Genomic DNA, 21,619 nt, shown 5'->3' with positions numbered 1-21,619 from the left:
AATTTTCAGATAGAAGAACAAGAACAGCTTCATCATTTTCGATTGCAGACAATGGTTTATAGGATATTGTTGTGGATCTGATGTTTAAACATAAAGTCATGAGAGGACACTCCCTTTTAAAACTCAGTCATTTTTTTTTTGTTTTTTATTATTTCAAAATTCTTTTGCTTGATCTTGCATATCGTTATGAGAAACTATGAAGAAGGTTTGAATACCTTGGTTTGAAATATGAAAATACAAAATCAAGATTATGTCAGCAAGGAATCTAGACTGTTGAAGCAGAAGAGAGAACTAAGATGGGGAGAGTACAGAGTTTATTTTATGAAAATATAAAATCAAGATTATGTCAGCAAGGAATCTAGACTGTTGAAGCAGTAGAGAGAACTAAGATGGGGAGAGTACAGAGTTTATTTTATGAAAATATAAAATCAAGATTATGTCAGCAAGGAATCTAGACTGTTGAAGCAGTAGAGAGAACTAAGATGGGGAGAGTACAGAGTATATTTTATGAAAATGATGATTTATGAATAAGTATTCTTAGCAGAGACCCATTCCCAGCTTGCTTTGCTTGAATACAGGGGCAATTAAGCACCCCCCCCCCTCCAAATAAAAAACAAAAACATTATATCATTTCAAAATCTTTTAATAAAATCTAAATTAGATACAAAGAATGTGTATTGTGTGCATTCTAAATGAAAAGATGATTTTTTTAAATATCTATAAGTCAGAATTAATTTAACCAGAAATATTGTTTGAACATAGAAGGTTAGGAGGACCCCCTCACCCTCCTTTCTTTTATATTTGTGGAACTACACCCCTGTTTGTGTGTTGCCCCCCTGGGGATAGCCTGCACTGTCCCGTGTGCCCACATTCCATCCAAACCGTGTAGAGAATACCTAACATTCTACGGACCTCAGTTGTCACTGGTTCTCCGCACAAAGCACATCTCTCTGGTTAATTTTTTTAAATTTTAAAACACAACTACTACAGTTTTATTTGGTTGACATTTTAAGTGAATTAAACATGAAATGAACAAATAGTCTTGAAAACACATCAAACATTTTTTACGATACCTTTCCATTTACCGTTAAAGTTACCAGATAGAAAACTCATCCATTTTCTGACATTTTCTCGTGTCCGTGATATTATTGTGATCTAACTGTTCTTACCCAATCTGGGGTCTGAGAATACAAGAAACTAGGACTTGATATGGAAAGTGTGACTAATTCTGATTGTGAGGTTAAACATGTGTTATAGGTTTAACGAGGCGAAATCCTTGCTGTGCTCCAGCCCGAATTGACGAGAATATATTGACACTAACTCAGTGGGAATCCTCGAAATCAATTCTAATGATGAGTTTCCCACTCATCCTGTGAGTAAATCTCAACACAAGGACCAACTTTCCTTTCCATCTACCCTTATCTAAATATTGTCTCGATGAACGTGCGGCAAGATAAGGATTCTAAGTAAGCCTCCATTGTCGGACCTGACATCCACTTAGTACCGAACAATAATCTTGGAATGGACTGGATTAAGTCTAAAATCCCATGAGAGAGAGAGAGTCAAGATTAATCTAAGAATAGAAGTGGGATATTTGTTAGAATAATCTTGGTTGGAGAAAAGACGGTTGGATCTATACCCCGGAGCACATTCGTCCCAGCAGAGATCATCAATCTTAAGTGGATACGAGAGGAAAAGCAGTAGTAATCAGGACTAGGAGCAACATGTCCTGCTACCTACCTCTAGTTCAACGTTGGAGGAAACCTAAGAAGGAAACCAAAGTTGTTTCGCCAATTCCTGATCCCAGCCCTAAACCTAAACAATTCACGGATAACGCCCACGTACACGCCCTCCGAGACAGGAAGGGTGTAACATTGTCCCAAGGGGTGGGGGATTTCCCCCACGAAGTATTTCTAAACATCCGACATGATCATCCGACCCTTGGACTGGATGATGTTGCGTACCAACGGATCCACCTGGAGCACACTCATCAAACCAGAGATGAGAGAACGGACCCTGGAGTAGTTTCTCTCGGTCTCCCACTAGGCATTTCTTCTCTCAAACTCAGCTCCAAAGTGCGAAAAGTAAAAAACCGACGGACTAACGGACATGTCAGTGATGGAGATCTAGAGATACGGCGAGGTACTCGGTGTGTACCAGAACCTGCTGTGAGGCGTGGATCTCTCCCGAGAAAGGCCAAGATACCATCTGCATACACACAATACCACAGCAGCAGTAGACCCCTTTCTATAGATGCAGACGTCCTGCTAGGCAGATGCAATAAATCCTCAAGCTTACACGAATATCTCCCGCAGGATCAAACCCCCAACAAGGGGTCCCAGGGGGGATTCAGGGGGTCCACTGGAGGGGTTCATTGGGGGTCCAAACTAGCCCTTTTAACCTCACCCAGTCAGTTTATGGGAACAGAGGGAGAAAAGTCAAGCAGTGGAAATTCTTCTGGTAGTGATTTAACTTGGGATGGGACTCCACCCCCCGATTATGTTCACCCTGCCCTCCGTGGGCGTGGTCTTGTTGAAGTCGGTGTGGCTAGGGGACCACCACCAAAACATTTACTCCCTAAGAGGCTTAAACCAAGTCCTATGCAAAAAATGCACCCGTCAGTCGTTCTTACACCGGAGATTAAAAAAGGTAAGCAATTGAGGAATACAGGAATAGAAGGAATAGAAGAATAAAAGAATAGAAGAATAGTATGAATAGAGGAATAAAGGAATAGAGGAATAGAAGAATATAGGAATAGAAGAATGAAGGAATAGAGGAATAGAGGAATAGAGGAATAGAGAAATAGAAGGAATAGAGGAATAGTATAAATAGAGAAATAAAGTAATAGAGGAATAGAGGAAAAGAGGAATAGAGGAATAGAGAAATTGAGAAATAGAGGAATAGAGAAATAAAGGAATAGAAAAATCGAAGGAATAGAAGGAATAGAGGAATAGAGGAATAGAGAAATAAAGGAAAAGATGTATAGAGATATAGACAAGTATAGGAATTGAGATATATAGAAATAGAAGGAACGAGGATTAGAGAAATTGAGAATTATAGGAATAGATAAATAGATAAATAGAAGAATAAAAAAATAGAGAAAAATAGAAAAGGTGAAAGAGAGAAATAGAGAAATCGATTGAAACAGAAGACTTATTGATCAACACTTCTCCCAATGCCATAAACCTTTGATATTTCAAACTTATATTGTTTGATCTAATAGAAATCATAGTTTGAAATATCTAAGGTCTACGACATTGGATTACAAAGATATAGAGATTAGAAAATCAGAGTTTGTTGCAAAAACTCAACTCCTTTACTGCTTTTTTCTTACATCTGTCTGTTTGTGATTTTCTTCATTAAACCACGTGAAACAATTTTTTATTAAAAACTAATATTTGCGCCGCAAATTCTATTCTTAGTTAAGTTAAGGAAGTGAAAAATATTTCTAAATATTTACATGACGAGCATTCAGAAACCTAAAGATGTGTATTAGATGGTTGAGTTCATAATAGGCTTCGAATAGGTTAATTGTATGTATTGACGGATTGTTGGAGGAGTATATGATGTTGAATGGATGGGTATATATATGTATATAGATGTATGTATGGATGTATTGACGAATTGGGAGAGGGATAGCAGGAAGGTTATAGAATAGATCTATGTATACATATATTGTCTATACCATACAGTTGGGCTCATAAAACTGTGGAATAGGAAGACAACTATTAGATTAAAGTTATGATTTTAAATAGTCCAATTGTGAAGTGTTCACAGACACATTTCACGTAATGAATTGATTTTTAAGCCATTGTTAAAACTATTTGCTAAGTAAAATAAATAAATAAATAGTTATCAAGCATATATTTACAATGGTTAAAAACACAGTGCAAAATAACAGTTACAATCTATAGTTTATGTAGCAAATAATATTTTAAATTACTAGAAAACGTTGTTTACAATATGGTTTTTAAACACAGGTTTAAATGTATTACATAAATTAGGGAAATTAAAAAAGAGGATGTGATTTTAAATACATTAAAATTAAACAAGATTTCTTAAATTTCGTCTTCCTATTCCACAGTTTTATGGGTCTCACTACAACGAAACCAAAACTTTAGATCAAATATTTTTAATAAGCTACCCACTTGCTTATAAAAGTTAAGCACCACCATATTGTATGATATAACTATATATACTGGTTTAAAAGTAAGCCCCTCCCACTTCATTCTGGACAAAAGGTAGAAGTTTTGCGAAATTACTTGCACGACTTTGCGACATCGTAGCTTCTCTAGTATTCATGCTTTTATAATTACTTGCACGACTTTGCGACATCGTAGCTTCTCTAGTATTCATGTTTTTTATAATTACTTGCACGACTTTGCGACATCGTAGCTTCTCTAGTATTCATGCTTTTATAATTACTGGCACGACTTTGCGACATCGTAGCTTCTCTAGTATTTATGTTTTTTATAATTACTTGCACGACTTTGCGACATCGTAGCTTCTCTGGTATTCATGCTTTTATAATTACTGGCACGACTTTGCGACATCGTAGCTTCTCTAGTATTCATGTTTTTATAATTACTTGCACGACTTTGCGACATCGTAGCTTCTCTAGTATTCATGTTTTTTATAAAATTGCATTCAGAGATTCAAGTTTTATTATTCATAGCAATATATGGAAGAATAAGTTGATACAAAAATTATGCCAAACGATACTAAAATAAACTTTATTTTAATATTTTATCACTTGCGCATAACTTCTAGTCTAGCGTACTCTCCTTTGTATTTATCACATTGTACGCATTTGTGTGCGTAAAATCAAGGTCTATCTGGTGATGTTTAGGATCCTAAACTACTCCTTTAATCCTCTAAAATATCCTGGATTAAGCTTAAAGAAGGTTACAGTGCGTATTATCTATTCAAAGACAACCTTGCTTGCTCTATCATACTCTACCATACTTAATTTACCAATGGGTAAAATGTTCATTTTAAAAGATATATTACTAAAATCCCCCCCTTTCTTGGGGGAACTAGGGTAGGTTGCACCCCCCCCCCCCCTAGTTACCCCATCGTTCCAAGCGTGGTTTTAAGAAAATAATGAATTGTTTTAATCTTTTGCTCTAACTGAGCAAACTGTATGCAAATATAGCCATGCCTGATTTACAAGGGTACCTTTGAAACCTTAATTAGATCAAAAATGTAGAAGATAACGTCGTTTTTCGGAGTCGAAAAGTGTTTATATAGTGAATTTCGCCGTTGTTTCTTAAAAGCCAGAATGCGCAAATTCCTTTTGCAGAGAAACCACGAATAAAAATAAACAATCAAAATAAATAAAACATAGATATCTAATTCATACTTGATCAGACAAAGGATGCCGTTGTAAATGAGCCATCTTTGCATGCAGGGTCACTTGGAATCATACTTACAATCCCTTTATTGTCTTTTATTTTATTGGGGGGGTAGTTATACTAAAGTACTAAACAACCAAAATTGTCGCAAAACATTATTTTAAAATCCATTATACATTCAAGAATGGACATTATTGATTTCCAAGGTTTATTCTGTTTATCCATTAAGAATATTTCCACTATTCGTCCAAGTATTTGAACCGTTAATGGAGATTTTATGTTGTTGTAATGACACTAAAATTGCCTGAAATCCTGCATGGAGGACAAATAAAATGTATTTTACGATAATGCCAGGACTAAACGTTAACGTTAGCCTTGCTCATCTTCCAAAATATTTTTATATTGTCTATCTCTATATCTTTGAATAATGTTTAAAAATGAGCAGAATAACATTTAATATCCGTGAATAGCAGAAATATTTTTATATTGTCTTTCTCTATATCTTTGAATAATGTTAAAAAATTAGCAGAATAACATTTAAACAATGTTGAACAGAACATTTTCATTTTAAACCTTTGACATTTTTTATAGATTTTTTTAAGATAAAAAAAGATTGCTTATGCATGGCAAAACCATTAAAATATCTATCTATCTATCTGCAGTTTACCTGTTTATTTGTCATGTTTATTTACAATGCCCCACTAATCAAATAGAAAATTGATGCCAAATTTAGTTGAAGAGAGAAAACACCAATAACAATTAATTTGGTTGCATAGTCCTATTTAAACAGTGCCCCCCCCCCTCGTTTTAGTCACAATTACATGAATTCAATTTTTTGTTAATTTTTTTTGCAAATTAAAAGAGTTCTTTAAATAGCCCAATGATCGTCTGTAAAAAATAAACTAGTCTTACTGTTGTTTATAGATGAATAAACTATAGACTAAGGGTTATCTATGAAAATAAACCAAGCTAACGGTTGTGTATAGATGAATAAACTATAGACTAAGGGTTATCTATGAAAATAAACTAGTCTAACTGTTGTGTATAGATGAATAAACTATAGACTAAGGGTTATCTATGAAAATAAACTAGTCTAACTGTTGTGTATAGATGAATAAACTATAGACTAAGGGTTATCTATGAAAATAAACTAGTCTAACTGTTGTGTATAGATGAATAAACTATAGACTAAGGGTTATCTATGAAAATAAACTAGGCTAACGGTTGTCTCTGAAAAATAAACTTGTCTAAGGGTTGCCTATGAAAAATAAACTTGTCTAAGCGTTGTCTATGGAAAATAAACTAGTCTGAAGGTTGTCTATGAAAAATAAACTAGTCTAAGGGTTGTCTATGAAAAATAAACTTGTCTAAGGGTTGTCTATGAAACATAAACTTGTCTAAGGGTTGTCTATGAAAAATAAACTAGTCTAAGGGTTTTCTTTGAAAAATAAACTAGTCTCAGAGTTGTCTATGAAAAATAAACTAGTCTGAAGGTTGTCAAGGAAAAATAAACTAGTCTCAGTGTTGTCTATGAAAATTAAACTAGTCTCAGAGTTGTCTAAGAAAAAAAATCTAGTCTCAGAGTTGTCTATGAAAAATAAACTAATCTCAGAGTTGTCTATGAAAAATAACCTAGTCTAAGGTTTGTCTATGAAAAAAAAAACTTGTCTAAGGGTTGTCTATGAAAAATAAACTAATCTAAGGGTTGTCTATGAAAAATAAACTAGTCTAAGGGTTGTCTATGAAAAATAAAATTGTCTAAGGGTTATTTATGAAAAATAAACTAATCTAAGGGTTGTCTATGAAAAATAAACTTGTCTATGAAAACTAAACTTGTCTAAAGGTTGTCTATGAAAAATAAACTAGTCTAAGGTTTGTCTATGAAAAATAAACTATTCTAAGTTTTGTCTATGAAAAATAAACTAGTCTAAGGATTGTCTAAGAAAAATAAACTAGTCTAAGGTTTGGAGGTTTTCACCTTTATGAATATTTTAACCATTACACTGCAGGGGATCGAACCAGGGGTCTAGTCTAGGACCGGGGTATGGTGAGGTGAAGGGGGGGGGGGGCGAGTTGAAGAACGGATTCGTGAGAAAAATGACATTTCTCTTTTATTATTCATATGGTGTGGATTGTGCATTCCTTAGAAAAGATAAAATATCGAATTTTCCGAACCGACCTTTTTTTGTTCAATGTTGTTGCTGTCTAGAGGGGTGAAGTATATGTAAACTAAAATATAAAACGATTCTAAGAAAATATTAAAGAAACACAACCTAAAATAACTATTTTAAAACATTTTTTAACCTCTTTCTTTATTTTCAGTGATACTTTTCATTTCTTTTTTTCTATATTTTTATAAATCTATCGAAACTGATTTCTCCATATTTGAGAATTCTTGACAAAATTTGTAGAATTAAGTAATATTTACATTAAAGCTGTATTTACCTTGCCACCCTGCTATTTGAATAATCAAGGAGGGGAGGGGGGTATGGAAAATGGGGGAGAGGGGGGGAGGATGACCCCCAACAGTGAGAGGAATTCCATCCCTTACCATTCTAACACGTACAAACCAGGCCTGATTGATTTTGACACTTTCCACCCCTTTTCCCTTCCCCCCCTGCTACCCTTACTTTGTTCCCCCCCCCCTCTCCTTTATTCCTTCTCTCAATTGTTCCTTTAAACCACCGTTTTCTACTATTTTAAACTCTCTAACAAAAAGGCCAGAGCTTGGCTTCTGAACTACTCCTACTGGTTTCTAAAATAGTTTAATACAACACAAAACCTTGCAAATCAGGAATTCGTTTTTAAATTTTCCATTTTCTTTTTGTACACCTTGCTTTTTGTTTTCAAATTCGTTCATTTTCAACTTCCTGGCCATATTTATATTTTCATTTATAATATATATGTTATACAGTTAGATCTTATTAGGTTAATTTTTTTGTCGGTGCCTTGAAATTAAGAAAAACTAATGAATCTTTGATAGTTAGCTAGTTAGTTAGTTAGTTAGTTAGATAGATAGATAGATAGATAGATAGATAGATAGATAGATAGATAGATAGATAGATAGATAGTTTGATAGTTTGATAGATTTTCAGATAGGTACAAAAAATGGAATACAAAAATATCGGTGCTTAAATTTTCAGTAAACAAATTACAGGCCAACTTGTAAATTAAAAATAAAATTATAAAATGTGAAACACTTATTATTTTAAGAATAAAAGATATAAATCGTTCTCCTCTAACCCGGGGCACATTAGTTTCTAGGCCTTTGACCACCATGAAGAAAACTTAAATTAGATTTAGAAAATATAAAAATTGCTCCTTGCCGAATTTTTCTTACGTATTAATTCTTTATAAAAAATATCACTTTTTATTGTTATGGTTAAAATAAAGAAAGTTTAAACTATTAAAATACCGAAATATTTTAATTAAACTAAATAAACAATAAGAAAATTGACATTTCTTGTAGCAGTAGTTAGAGGGGCTTATACAATGTAAGTGACGGTATTGACAATTTTTAAAATATATGTTCAGTATTTCGAGGCCCCATGAATCATGATTATGTACTGCGTTTGAAGTAGATTGGTTTGAATTTTAAACACTAAAACCAATTCTTTTCTAATATTAAGTCGTGATAAGGCTTTCTAGGTTATATAGTTAGAAAAATAGAAAGACATAAATATATTTCAATGATAAGACCGGTTTTTCTCAAATATCTAAGATTAAACTATAGATTATAAAAGAATTCAGAAGCAGAACTTAAAAAATGTTCAAATAAAAAATAAGAGAAAAGATTAAAACAGGAAATAACCAGTTTGTTTACCTGGTTTATCTAAAATAAAGATTAAAAATATCTACTTCAATAAATTGCATTCCAAATAACATTTAAAATTGTTCCCGTTTATCATTATCATTTTTTAAATTAAACTGAATTAAAATTAGAATAAAACATAAATATTAATTTTGATAGATAAATATGAAACAACTTTGTATATATCGTCTATAACATATTATACAAATTGTACAATTTACTAATTCAAATTAAACATTTTCCTTTAACAATTATTTCTTAAAAAGAAGTGCAGACGTAATGACTCCCAATTAAATAGTTGCGTGTCTGATTAACAACGGTTTCATAACACCTTCATCTGTGCAACGATGCACGGGCAGTACGCGTAGTACATTTGAATTTCCGAGCCGGGTCAACCTTTCCGGTCCCAGTTTGTACTGTACTTAGCTCTATGGACAGGACTAGCAGGTGCAACAAGGTTGACGCGGTCAGAATTTTATGCTTCATACAGGTTCAATTTACTTTTACTAAAGGGGCAGAGGTGCGTGGATGAGATACATATTGCCCTTTTAATCTTAAAACAAGTTTGATTCTGTTCATTTCCTTTCTTCTCTCCGCCGCATAAATCCGCACGTTTAAAGAGAAGCCACAATTAAAAATTATAGATTTTCAGACAGAAAAAGAATATCTTCCTCATTTTTCTGAGATCGGTGCGGGTTAAACGGACTAATCGTTGAAAAGTAGAGTTACTTGAAATAACGTCAACAGTCTCTTTAAAACCATTGTTTCAAAGAAACACGTGTTCTCGGCATTTGCAGCTAGCGCGCTTTTGTAAATTACAAATATATAGATAATAGATAAGGAGAACTTCAATAAGATCAGGGGCGGATAAAGGATTTAAGTTAGGAGGGGCAAGATATTTTAGGAACAAAAAATTCATAATTAGGTACAAAAAATTGCGGCGCAGGCGAAATTTTTTTTTGACTTAAAAGACTCAAAAAGAGTCAAAATTAATGACTAAAGACTAAAAAACTAGATTTTCAACTTTTCACACATTATTGTTTATTAAGACAGATATTTTTCCTGTTTTGCACTAGGGTTTCTTTCCCTTAAGCATGCTATTGAGAAGCTATTCTGAAACAAGGAACAAAAAAATTCCAAATTCAGGGGCGGGATACGCCCCTCTATGCATCTGTCAGGGGGGGGGGCGAATGTACCCCGCCCCCCCCCTGTATCCGTGCCTGAATAATATCGATAGATAAACATTTATTAGTTCAAGAGTATTATATTAACAGCTTCTGGGATGAATCCTAGAAGAAGAAAATATTTCATTAATACGCTGAATTCAGCTGAGAACTGTTAAATGGATGTGGAAATTATCCGATCTCTCATTTGTTATAACATTCGAGATCTCCGGGATTCGACCATTAAGAGATCGTTACAAGATTCTTAAAAAGAGATGATAAGTTAATTTTATTTGGTCCATTAAAAAGTTATTAACTTTGTCCATTTTTCATAATCATAATATTTTAGAGCTGGAAAGATATCAGGAGGCAGAAGACGACATTACAACTGATGATGATGAGTTAACTCCTTCTCTTCCCATCAATCCTTCTCATGTACAGTACAAGAAACCCTCCAGAGCTTCCAGGATGTCTCGAGGCTCCCCTTTCGGAGGTTCGAGGCACACAACCCCTAGAGGGAGCGAGAAAATAAGAAAAAATATTACACCCTCTCCATTAGACTCAGGTAATGAAAAAAAGAAGAATAACCAGTGATAATCAGAAAACAACGGAATAAGAAGACGACATTATAAAAATACCTACGTGTGTTTGATGTGTAAAAACAAAAAGTTTTACACTTATTAAATCAGTTACTAAAACGGGTCTGCTCACACTGCACAATTGCTGTGTCTATGCTCATTGAATTTTTAATGTTATAACTTGATTCTAATAGTTGTCTTCCTATTTCAGACTTTTCTGATTATCGCTGCAAAAGAATGTTGACATGCAAGGTAGCTAATTTTAATGATTATTTTAGGTTATAAGACAATGGAACACAGTTATGATGGTGATAGTTCTGTGTCGTCTGACAGTCAAAATTTTAAACCAGCTGACGGTCAAACTATAACATCAGCTGATTTCCAAACCAAATCATCAGCTGAAATGCGGGAACTGCAATTAAGAACACCTTTGAGTAAAGATATGAGCCGGATATCCCGGCTATGTCCAGGGGTGAACCTACGGCCTCGACGAGGTGAAAGTGTACCTCCCTGTTATTTAAACCTTCTCTCTGACCGTCAGCTAGTTCACCTGCTTAGCTATCTTAACTCTCAGGTTAGCTTTTCACCTTTTTACACTTTAACCTAATTTTGAGAGATGAATTAAAAAACTTTTTAGTATGTAAAGCAACTTTTTGAAATAATGGTTAAAAAAAAAAATTTGTTAAAAAGCATCATTTTCAAGATTTTGTTTTAGACACTTCGAACAAAATCCGCGAACAATCTCTTTAAGTAAGAAAATATGATTTATGTACAGGATCTGGTTCGTGTAAGCAGTACATGTACCCGGCTGTATAAACTAGCGTGGAACATACACCTTTGGAAAACGATCAGGTTACTAGATTTTAACTAATTATGTTGCATAGATAGATTGCTGAGGTGCTAGGTACTTTCCCAAAGGCATTTTCCCAGAGGGCGACTTAACAAGTATCAATTTCCAAAGTGGCAACTTCCCAAATGTGCAATTTCCCAAGCGGCAACTTCCCAAAGGTGGCGCCGCAGGCTTCAATAGGGGCCGAGCGCTATGGCACGAATGGGCAAGGGGGCTGAGCGCTACGGCTAGAACAGACTTGGGAAATTGCCCGTTGGGAAATTTCCACATTTGGAAAGTTTCCACTTAGAAAAATACCCTTGGGAAGTTGCCGCTTGGGAAAATGCCTTTGGGAAAGTACCTAACATCATTTTTTAATGTATGGAATTCAGCAGGTTTCCGAAATTACTAATGTATTTAGTCTACGCAGAGAGGATTCTAACCATAAAAGGATCGAATTATGAGACTAAAAAGATTTAAGCTTGGCGGAGAAATTTTCCGATCATGAAAAATAACCTAATCAAATATTGTTAAATCGGCACAATTTTGAAGATCAATGTTTCTGAAAAATCATCAATTGAATTTCTAAAATTAATTTTTAAGAATAATTTGAAAAATAATTGGCTCCACATTATTCAGTTTAAAACAAATTGAATTCAAAACTATTTTATTTTTTAGTCTGGAAGAGGATGTTGATGTTGATAAAGCAGTGAGGAGTATACTCGTTAAACTAGTCTGGGGTAGTGGAGGACCATGGTCCCAAGGTGGTCCCTGGTCACCACAGGACCGGTCCCAAGGAGGTCCCTGGTCCCAACAGGACCGATCCCTCTTAGGGGCTCCATGTGTTGAGACGGTCCTGCTAGGAGGATGCCGGCAGTTGACCGATAGATCGCTGGCTCTGCTAGCTCGGAACTGTCCGCAGTTAGTTCATCTTGATCTTCAACGATGCAGGTAAACAAGAATCCAATCGTTGCATATTCCGAACCGGTACGAGATGAACCCAACGCGTTTTATGCCACAAATGTAGGATGATTAAATCCATGTGGGTTTAGTAGGCCACTTGAAAATAAGCACACAGTCCCTTCAATTTCTCCTGAGTTCCTGGAATCTCTGTACTTCAATCAATTGGAAACTATGTCTATCTAACCTCATCTATCCTACTATCTATCTATCTATCCTCATCTATCCTACTATCTGTCTATCTAACCTCATCTATCCAACTATCTATCTATCTAACCTCATCTATCCTACTATCTATCTATCTAACCTCATCTATCCTACTATCTATCCATCTAACCTTATCTATCCTACAATCTGTATATTTAACCTCATCTATCCTACTATCTATCTATCTATCTATCGTTCCATCTATTTATCTATTTGTCTGTCTGTCTGTCCGCGTGCATGTCTGACTGTCCTCTGTCTATCTGTCTGTCTGCCTGTGTGTCTGTCTTGGTGTCTGTCGGTCTGTTTTATAAAAATTATATTTTTAGAATATATATAGAATAATATTTAATATATATAGATCCCCTTTATTTTACGTATTTAGAAATGTGACGAACGGAGGATTGGTTGATCTTTTAAACCGTTGCAGTAGATTAGAGCACCTTGATATAACAGGTACAGTAGATTAGAGCACCTTGATATAACAGGTACAGTAGATTAGAGCACCTTGATATAACAGGTACAGTTCATCTTTTGCAAGTTCAGGAAACAATAAAAATTGTCAAAATATGAATGATAGGTGGACTAAACTAAAATTAATAATCTTAAAAATTAATTTAACTTTTTGTTAATTTCATTTTAATTTTTAAAAGAAATTTTTAAATTATTTAAAAATTTAGTTCATTTCTGACCATAACCCTTTCAATTTACAAAATGCTTAATTTGGCTCAAATTTTTGAAGTTAGGCGTGTGTACTCATCATGGCGTATATACTATATACAGGGGGCTTTTATTCTAAAAAATGCGAATTATGTAAAATATCACTTCAGATTAAAAATGTCTGATTTGAAAGCACATCTTTAATTTTTAGATAACGCTAGTGTACTGCACAATATAAAATCATAACTGTATATATGGAAGTTTTAAAGCAAGAATATTATTACTCTAAACTTCTGAAGAAATATGATGAAACGAACGTTTTATTTTCAAAGTCACTGGAATTCATCTTTATTTCTAAATAATTTCTAAATAATTTTATTGTTATAATAAAAGGGTTTGCCATTTTAAGGGAAAAGGAGGTAGGATAATACAGAGAGTTGTTGAGACCTGTCATTTATTGTGGATATATATAAATCCTTATAAAAATAGCCAAAAAAGTTACGAAAGTAAATTAAATTTATGCATTTTTTAGGATCTACTAAAGATATAACTTTAAAAAAAAAACTTCTAATTAGATTCTGTTATTTTGTTTATGCATGCATATCAACTCCAAACTTTTTTCGAGTTATCTACAGTTACACCCTAAATAAGCCATACATCGAAAAAATTCATCAAATGTTGTATTCTTCACTTTTTGATAATGGAATTTTGCAGATATTTAGTTTTTTAATTAAATGATTAAATGGAGCTCTTTAAAACTGTTCCAACATATTCATGGCTATTTATGTATTTTCGCAAATACTGAGATTTACGTAAAATAGTATAAAACTCATTGAAAAATTGTCAAGACGACATTTGATAAAATCTTTCGATGTATTTAATATTTAGGGTTTAACTGTATTTCTTTTGAACCCAGTGATAAGTCCCTTAACTGAAGTCCTCCTAGGTTGTCCCATGGTGTCTACCTTGAATCCAGGACGGCGTGTCCTTCTATCCTTGTCCTACCTGGACCTGTCCGAGTGTGTATCCCTGGACGATACAGGACTACAGATGATTGGGACGAGTTGTCCTAACCTGACCCATCTTTATCTCAGGAAATGCATAAATATAACAGGTAAATCAACTTTTTTTCATTATTCACGCAAAATGTATAGACGAAAATTCATGGAAAAAGGACCGCTCAAAGACATAAAATTTATGATATTCATAGTAATACAGTGGTACCCTGGAAAAGTTGAATATATGTCGTCTTTTGATAATTCGCAAATTTTTTAAAACTGTTGTTTATCGGGCAAACAATTAATGTAACTTTTTAAATAAAGTATCACCAAAGAGAATTAATAGAATATATATTAGAGGAAAATTTAGACAATCTCTCGGTATGAATTTTTTCAGTCCCTTTCAGCCTGAAAGGGAGTTCAAAGTGTACAAATCTTGTAAATGTTCACAAATTATATGCAGTAGAGTACATTAATACAGTATGTTCCCTAGACTATCCATTTCGATTTCGATTTTTTTAAAGCTGTTAAATAAACTTTATAAAATGAATTAGGTGAATAAAAAACATCATTTGATTTATAGTTATAACGGAAAATCATCGTTTGCAAAGTGAAAGGCATAGAGTCTATGTGAAATTATCATTGGTCAATTATGAAACCATAATTTGGTTTTCTTTTAATATTAATTTCAGATTTTCGATAAAATGATGTTCCAGGGCCCAAAAGGTTATATAACACAAATATGTGAAGTACACCTGCAGCATGGAAACAGTAAAACAAAATGGCCGTTTTACACTTTTTTCTAGTAAATTCCACTCTAATATATATTCTATTCTCTTTGAGTATCATTTAAAACTATGCCAAAACAGTTTCTTTAAGATGATAGAATATTAGAAATTTCCAGTTTTTTCCCCTCCCTGTAGTGCTAGGATTAGTTCGCGTAAGGATCGAATCCCTTGTTTTTTCAAGGTTTCACCCTGTGACAGTTTATAGCTGATTGTGCTTTAAAATGTCTCATTGTATAGTTTCTAACCTTTAATCCCATTTTATCCTTTATCCTTCAGGATTATTCAGCTAATTCAGGGGCGTGATTACTGTTTAGGATTTTTCCAGAAGGGGTGGTGGTGGGGTGGGGGGTTATAACAACATTTCTTTCCATGGGGAAGGGGGGGGCTTAGCACCCGTTTGGGCCTGAAACCCCATAAAACAACAGCTTTAAGTGACCTAGGAGCTGAGACCCATTAAGGTTGCACTGTGTACGCATCTGAGCTGCTCCTTGGCTGTCTGTTTTACTAAGATCTTCAGTTTCTACATTTTTCAATCAAAGGCACAACTTGCCAATTTGTGTGAGGGGGGGAGGTTATGGTGCTTTAAGGATCTTACAGCTTTTTGGAGCAAGGATGTAATGTTGGAGAACAAAAGAATTTTTTCAACCCTCCCCATCCCCTTGAATAGTTGCGCCTAAATTTCCTATTCTGTTTAAATCTAGGTGTGGTTCCCTGGAATTTGATTGAACAATGCCCCCAATCGTCTATCCCTTTATCCATCCTAGATATCGTCTATACCTTTATAAATCCTGATACGATCTTCTATCCCTTTATAAATTCTGATATCGTCTATCCCTTTATCCATCCTGGATATCGTCTATCATTTTGTAAATTCTGATATCGTCTATCCATCCATATACCGTCTATCCATCTATCCATCTCTCTATATACCGTATATCCATCCATCCATCTATCCACCTACCGTCTATCCAACCATCCACCTACCGTCTATCCATCCATCAACTATATTGAACTTGAATGTGTAAGGCTCGGCATCTTCAAGTCTGTAATTTTAAGATTTTATGACATTTTGACTGATTTGATAAACTGCACTGTCAAGGCCAATATTCAATAGACACAAATTATTTCTAGTTTTTTTTCATATCTTTCCGGTTCATCCGGGTTTACTTAAATTCACTTTATTGTACCGGCTGACAACATTATGTACCGGCTAATTAACTCTGAGACTGTGGCATATTAATGTGAAAAATGTGATTTTAAAATGTGATCACTTTTGATAAGTAATTACTGGAGAACCCGTTAAAGGATCGCACTATAGAAAAAAATGACTGGCAAAATAGTTAGAATACTTTATAATCTTTTCAGTGTGGTATTTTATTTTCTCCTTTTAACAATATTTCATCCCATATTTCGATCAACTACTACTGCCGTTCATAAGATAATTATAAATTCTCCTATTTTTCTTCAATTGACTAAATATCCCCTCACTATACCCCCCCCCCCGGGTCTATTAATCTTTGTAATTGTAATGAATATTTTTTAATCCAATCGTTCCTAATTTTATTTGATTGTAAAATTCTAGTTTTACTGCTCTCCACCCCCTAGTACTTGTTTGACAAGTATAATTAAATTCTATCTGATTTTTAATGGGAGTAGAGACGCAATTTCAATTTTTGAATAATTTAAAACGGTAGCCTTTAGATTTACAAATATGAGAGTGATAGAGATATTCTTATTTGTCTAGATTATAGATTATATACATAGAAATAGATTATTTTCAGTTGTGATTTCTCTATAAAAGTAACTTGCTTATTTATGCTTCATTAAACAATAAAGGAAATTAACAGAATCTTACTCTTTTTCAAATAGAAAAAAACGATATCTTCATTATTGTTAGACAGATAGGAGTTTTAAGAAAAGTACTGTTGTAAATCGGACATGTGAACTTCAAGTGAACTTAATTGAACTTTATGCAAATGGAATGTCACTTGAAATTACGCGTACAGTCCCTTTAAGTATTGTTGCATCAATATATCTTTATTTCGAATATTTACACACCAATACTTCAAACCGACAAGTTTAAAGGTGGGCCCCCGCCCTATACATCGAGATTATATATTTTAGGCCAGGCTCTAGTTGATAAAATATATATTTAGAATATTCTTTAAATAGACTGTACACGAACATTTAAAGCGACCCTTTATTTAAAGAGTGGCATGTCAGATTTTTAATGGTTCTCGATTAACCTCTGAATTGCAATGAGGAAGATATTTTCGTTTTTCCATCTTAAAATTTGTCGAATTCTAACAATTCACATAAAAGTCAGCACAAATATGCAAGATACTTTTATAGAGAACCCACAACTAAAAATAATCAATTTTGAGAGATCATCCTTGATCAGAAATAGATCTATAAATCTATAAATGTAGGACCGAGTCACTCGAAATCCCGTCTACTGTCCCTTTAATATTGAACACTCTATGAATCACGTCTACTGTCCCTTTAATATTAAACACTCTATGAATCCCGTCTACTGTCCCTTTAATATTAAACACTCTATGAATCACGTCTACTGTCCCTTTAATATTAAACACTCTATAAATCACGTCTACTGTCCCTTTAATATTAAACACTCTATGAATCACGTCTACTGTCCCTTTAATATTAAACACTCTATAAATCACGTCTACTCTCCCTTTAATATTAAACACCCTATAGATCACGTTAAGGTTTACACGATCAAAGTGGGACCAAAACCAGTCAAATGTGGACCCAATGTCCATGTGCCATATGGGGACCTCGTATATAATTTGACGATCAAACAGGGACATGGGGACCAAAATGGCCACTCGGTCATTTGGGTGTTTATTCGTAAAATACGGCGTTTATTTTGCGTTTATTTTACTATTTTCACGTATGACTGTCCCTTTAATATTAAACACTCAATGAATCACGTCTACTGTCCCTTTAATGTTAAACACTCTATGAATCACGTCTACTGTCCCTTTAATATTAAACACTCTATGAATCACGTCTACAGTCCCTTTAATATTAAACACTCTATGAATCGTGCAACTTTACAATAGTATTTCTTCAAATTATATATCTATCATTTTTCATCTACAAGCAGCAAATGTACTTGAATTATAGATTTTGCCATTTATCTTCACATTTTATGCTGATTAGATGCAAATAAAGAGAGATCAAAACTATTTTTACTGTTGTTTTTCAAAGGAATTGAGTCTTTGCCACAAACTTAAATTTTATAATCCCTATACCTTTGCAATCCAATATGGTAGACCATATATATTTCAAACTATGAATTCTGTTACATCAAAAAATCTGAGAAATATCAAAACTTTACGCCATTAGTTTGTGAAGATACGGGATTAGAAAATATGAGTTTGTGGTAAAGACTCAATTCCTTTAAAAGCATTTTATAGATTAAAAGTATTGTTAAAACAAGTTTTAACTAAACAAAATACTTTTTATTGTTCACTTCTAAAAAAGTTAAAAAACACTCCTCCCCTTTTTTTGTTTGTTTAATTGATTCCTTGTTCAGTGATCTATTATTTTCTAATGGCAAGACACAAACCAATCAATAAATCAACCTGTTAATTTATTTTGCTCTGGCTATAAAGTGGCAGAATCGGGGAACAAGATTTAAATATTTTAAATCATGGCGACAATCGCTCATAACGAAAAAAAATTTAATCTGTTAAATGTTTATTGTGCGTTCTCAGTGTTCGTCCTCATTTTTAGTCGCATCCTCATTTAAGTGTACCAAATAGGTTCTCTATTGCAATAAAAATATTGATGAATGGCCCCACTGCCAGCTGATATTAGGAAGACATGTTAAGTGGCCGATTTGTATTTTTTAGTGTTTTAAAATTTGTCTGTTTAGATACCGGAGTGCGAAGTATAGCTACCTATATCCCACAGCTCCGGGAGCTATCTCTCTCCGACTGCTCCGGTATCGGAGATGCAGGAATAGCTGAGCTATCTAGACTAGGTCCATCGCTACGGTATCTCTCTATCTGCAGGATAGGGCCATCAATGCAGTATTCGGATAAATCTACTGATTGTCAAGATGCTGGCCTCAGGTTGGAAACTATTTTTAAATATTTTTCAACATATTTCACATTTTTCCTCAATATTTTTTTTCCAGCGTTTTTTCTAATTGACATTTGATTGATAGGTTGGTTTTGAAGCATTGCTATAAATTACGGTATTTAAACTGCAGAGGAGGAACCATCATATCTGATTCTACACTACAGTACATAGCAGCTGTATGTACAAAACTTAGGTAAATTTTGTTAATTGTACATTGTACAACATATTTAAAAGGAACTGATAACGCTTATCATACTCCTAATATCTTTGCAAGTTCATATCTTACACCTTTACTATTTGAAATGCAGTAAAAGTTTAAAATGTTAAAAGCTTACATCATCAGGTTGCAAAGATAGTTTTAGGAAATTTGAAAGTAGAGATTGAGGCGAGTAATTATTGTTTTTTTTTTGTCAATATATTTTCATTTCAATTTAATATATTTTTCTGATACAAAAATGTTTCAATAATAAAGTTATTTTCTTCCCCTAGGTCGCTTGATGTTGGAAAATGCTCCATATCGGATACCGGTCTCCGATATTTGTCATCTAAACTTCCAAACCTCCGCAAACTCTCGCTACGAGGCTGCGAGGATGTCGGGGATGGTGGTGTGGCTGCTGTAGCTCGAGGCTGTAAATCTCTGATACATCTAAATATACAAGAGTGTGATATATCCAGTAATCTAGTTCGATCAATGCTCAACAATATGAACCATTGTTTCATCGAATATTCACCTTTTATTGAAGAATAAAAGTTTAGAAAGTTAAAAAAAACCTATTGTTAATTAAAAACGATTGCCTCAAAACTTTTAAAGCAACACAAACAAATTTGTTTTGTAAATAAAGATTTTTTTTTCTGTATTTGTTCAAATTTCGCACGACTATGATCCCTGAAGGGTTCGAAAATAAAGTCGCACTGTTCATTAAACCAAGACAACTGAATCCCTTTGAAAGCTTTATAAATAAAATATTAATAAAATGCACTATTATTGGAGCTATTGAAGTTCTAAAAGCCTGGCTGTGATGTAATTTGTTTGAATATTCTTGTTTATGGAATGTACGTGTAATTAAGAAATACAGTACTTTCAAATGTGCATCTGTACTTTTGTTACAAAAAAATATAATAATTAAAATATCAATAATTTTGCTGTTTTATAATGAATTAAATGGTCTTTTTTTCTACATTGTGTATTTTAATGAACTAAATTAGAGTTGTATTATAAGTAGAAAATAAAGTTTATTTACCATTTTTAATATCGGAATCATAAAATTCAATGATTTTTTACAATACAAGAAATAAATGTACAAAAAATTTTATTTTTAAAGCAACTTATTTCATCATAATATTGTCGGAAAAAAAGAAAAAAAACGTTCTTTATGAATTTGATCAAACATTGCAAACTGAAGGAGAAGGTCCAATTCATTGCAACATTACTGGAACTATTTTGTGATCCCGTAGATCATCATAGTTTTGATTTAACGCAGAGATAAGGGAAATAAATGAGTCTTTGTCACAAATTCAAATTTGTAATCTCTATATATTTGCAACATGATATTTCACACTTAGATTATTTGATCTAAGAAACCATAGCTTGAAATATCTGAGGTCTAAGTTATCGGGTTACAGAGATATATGGATTGGAAAATCAGAGTTTGAGGCAAAGACTCAATTCCATCATTTGGTTCCACACCAGAAATTCAAAACATTTTAGTTCTTCTCAATAGCTCTTCAATAGCTCTTCAATAGCTCTTCAATATCTCTTAAATAGCTCTTCAATAGCTCTTCAATATCTCTCCAATATCTATTCAATAGCGCTTCAATAGCTCTTCAATAGCTCCTCAACAGCTCTTCAATAACTCTTCAATAACTCTTCAATAGCTCTTCAATAGCTCATCAATAGCTCTTCAACAGCTCTTCAACAGCTCTTCATTAGCTCTTCAATATCTCTTCAATAGCTCTTCAATAGCTCTTCAATAGCTCTTCAATAGCTCTTCAATAGCTATTTAATAGCTCTTCAATCGCTCTTTAATTGCTCCTCAATAGCTCTTCAATAGCTCTTCAATAGCTCTTCAATAGCTCTTAAATAGCTCTTAAATAGCTCTTCAACAGATCTTCAGCAGGCCCGTAGCTAAGTATTTCTCAAAGGGGAGGGGGGGGGGTCCAA

General features: G+C 33.6%; 1 protein-coding gene across 1 annotated transcript; it reads left to right on the top strand.

The window, feature by feature from the left end:
• The first annotated feature begins 917 nt into the window (after positions 1 to 917).
• Positions 918 to 20,659, top strand: LOC111710465 (F-box/LRR-repeat protein 7). Its single transcript, XM_023484565.1, has 10 exons — positions 918 to 2,649; positions 10,678 to 10,893; positions 11,185 to 11,480; positions 11,682 to 11,758; positions 12,414 to 12,686; positions 13,285 to 13,355; positions 14,506 to 14,673; positions 19,250 to 19,448; positions 19,544 to 19,651; positions 19,948 to 20,659. The coding sequence occupies exons 1-10, from the start codon at positions 1,725 to 1,727 to the stop codon at positions 20,204 to 20,206; spliced, it is 2,592 nt and encodes an 863-aa protein (XP_023340333.1). The 5' UTR covers positions 918 to 1,724; the 3' UTR covers positions 20,207 to 20,659.
• The last annotated feature ends 960 nt before the right edge of the window (positions 20,660 to 21,619 follow it).

Source organism: Eurytemora carolleeae, unplaced genomic scaffold, assembly GCF_000591075.1.
Source record: "Eurytemora carolleeae unplaced genomic scaffold, Eaff_2.0 scaffold124, whole genome shotgun sequence".
NCBI classification, from domain to species: domain Eukaryota; kingdom Metazoa; phylum Arthropoda; class Copepoda; order Calanoida; family Temoridae; genus Eurytemora; species Eurytemora carolleeae.
This window is presented reverse-complemented; position numbering and strand designations above follow the sequence as displayed.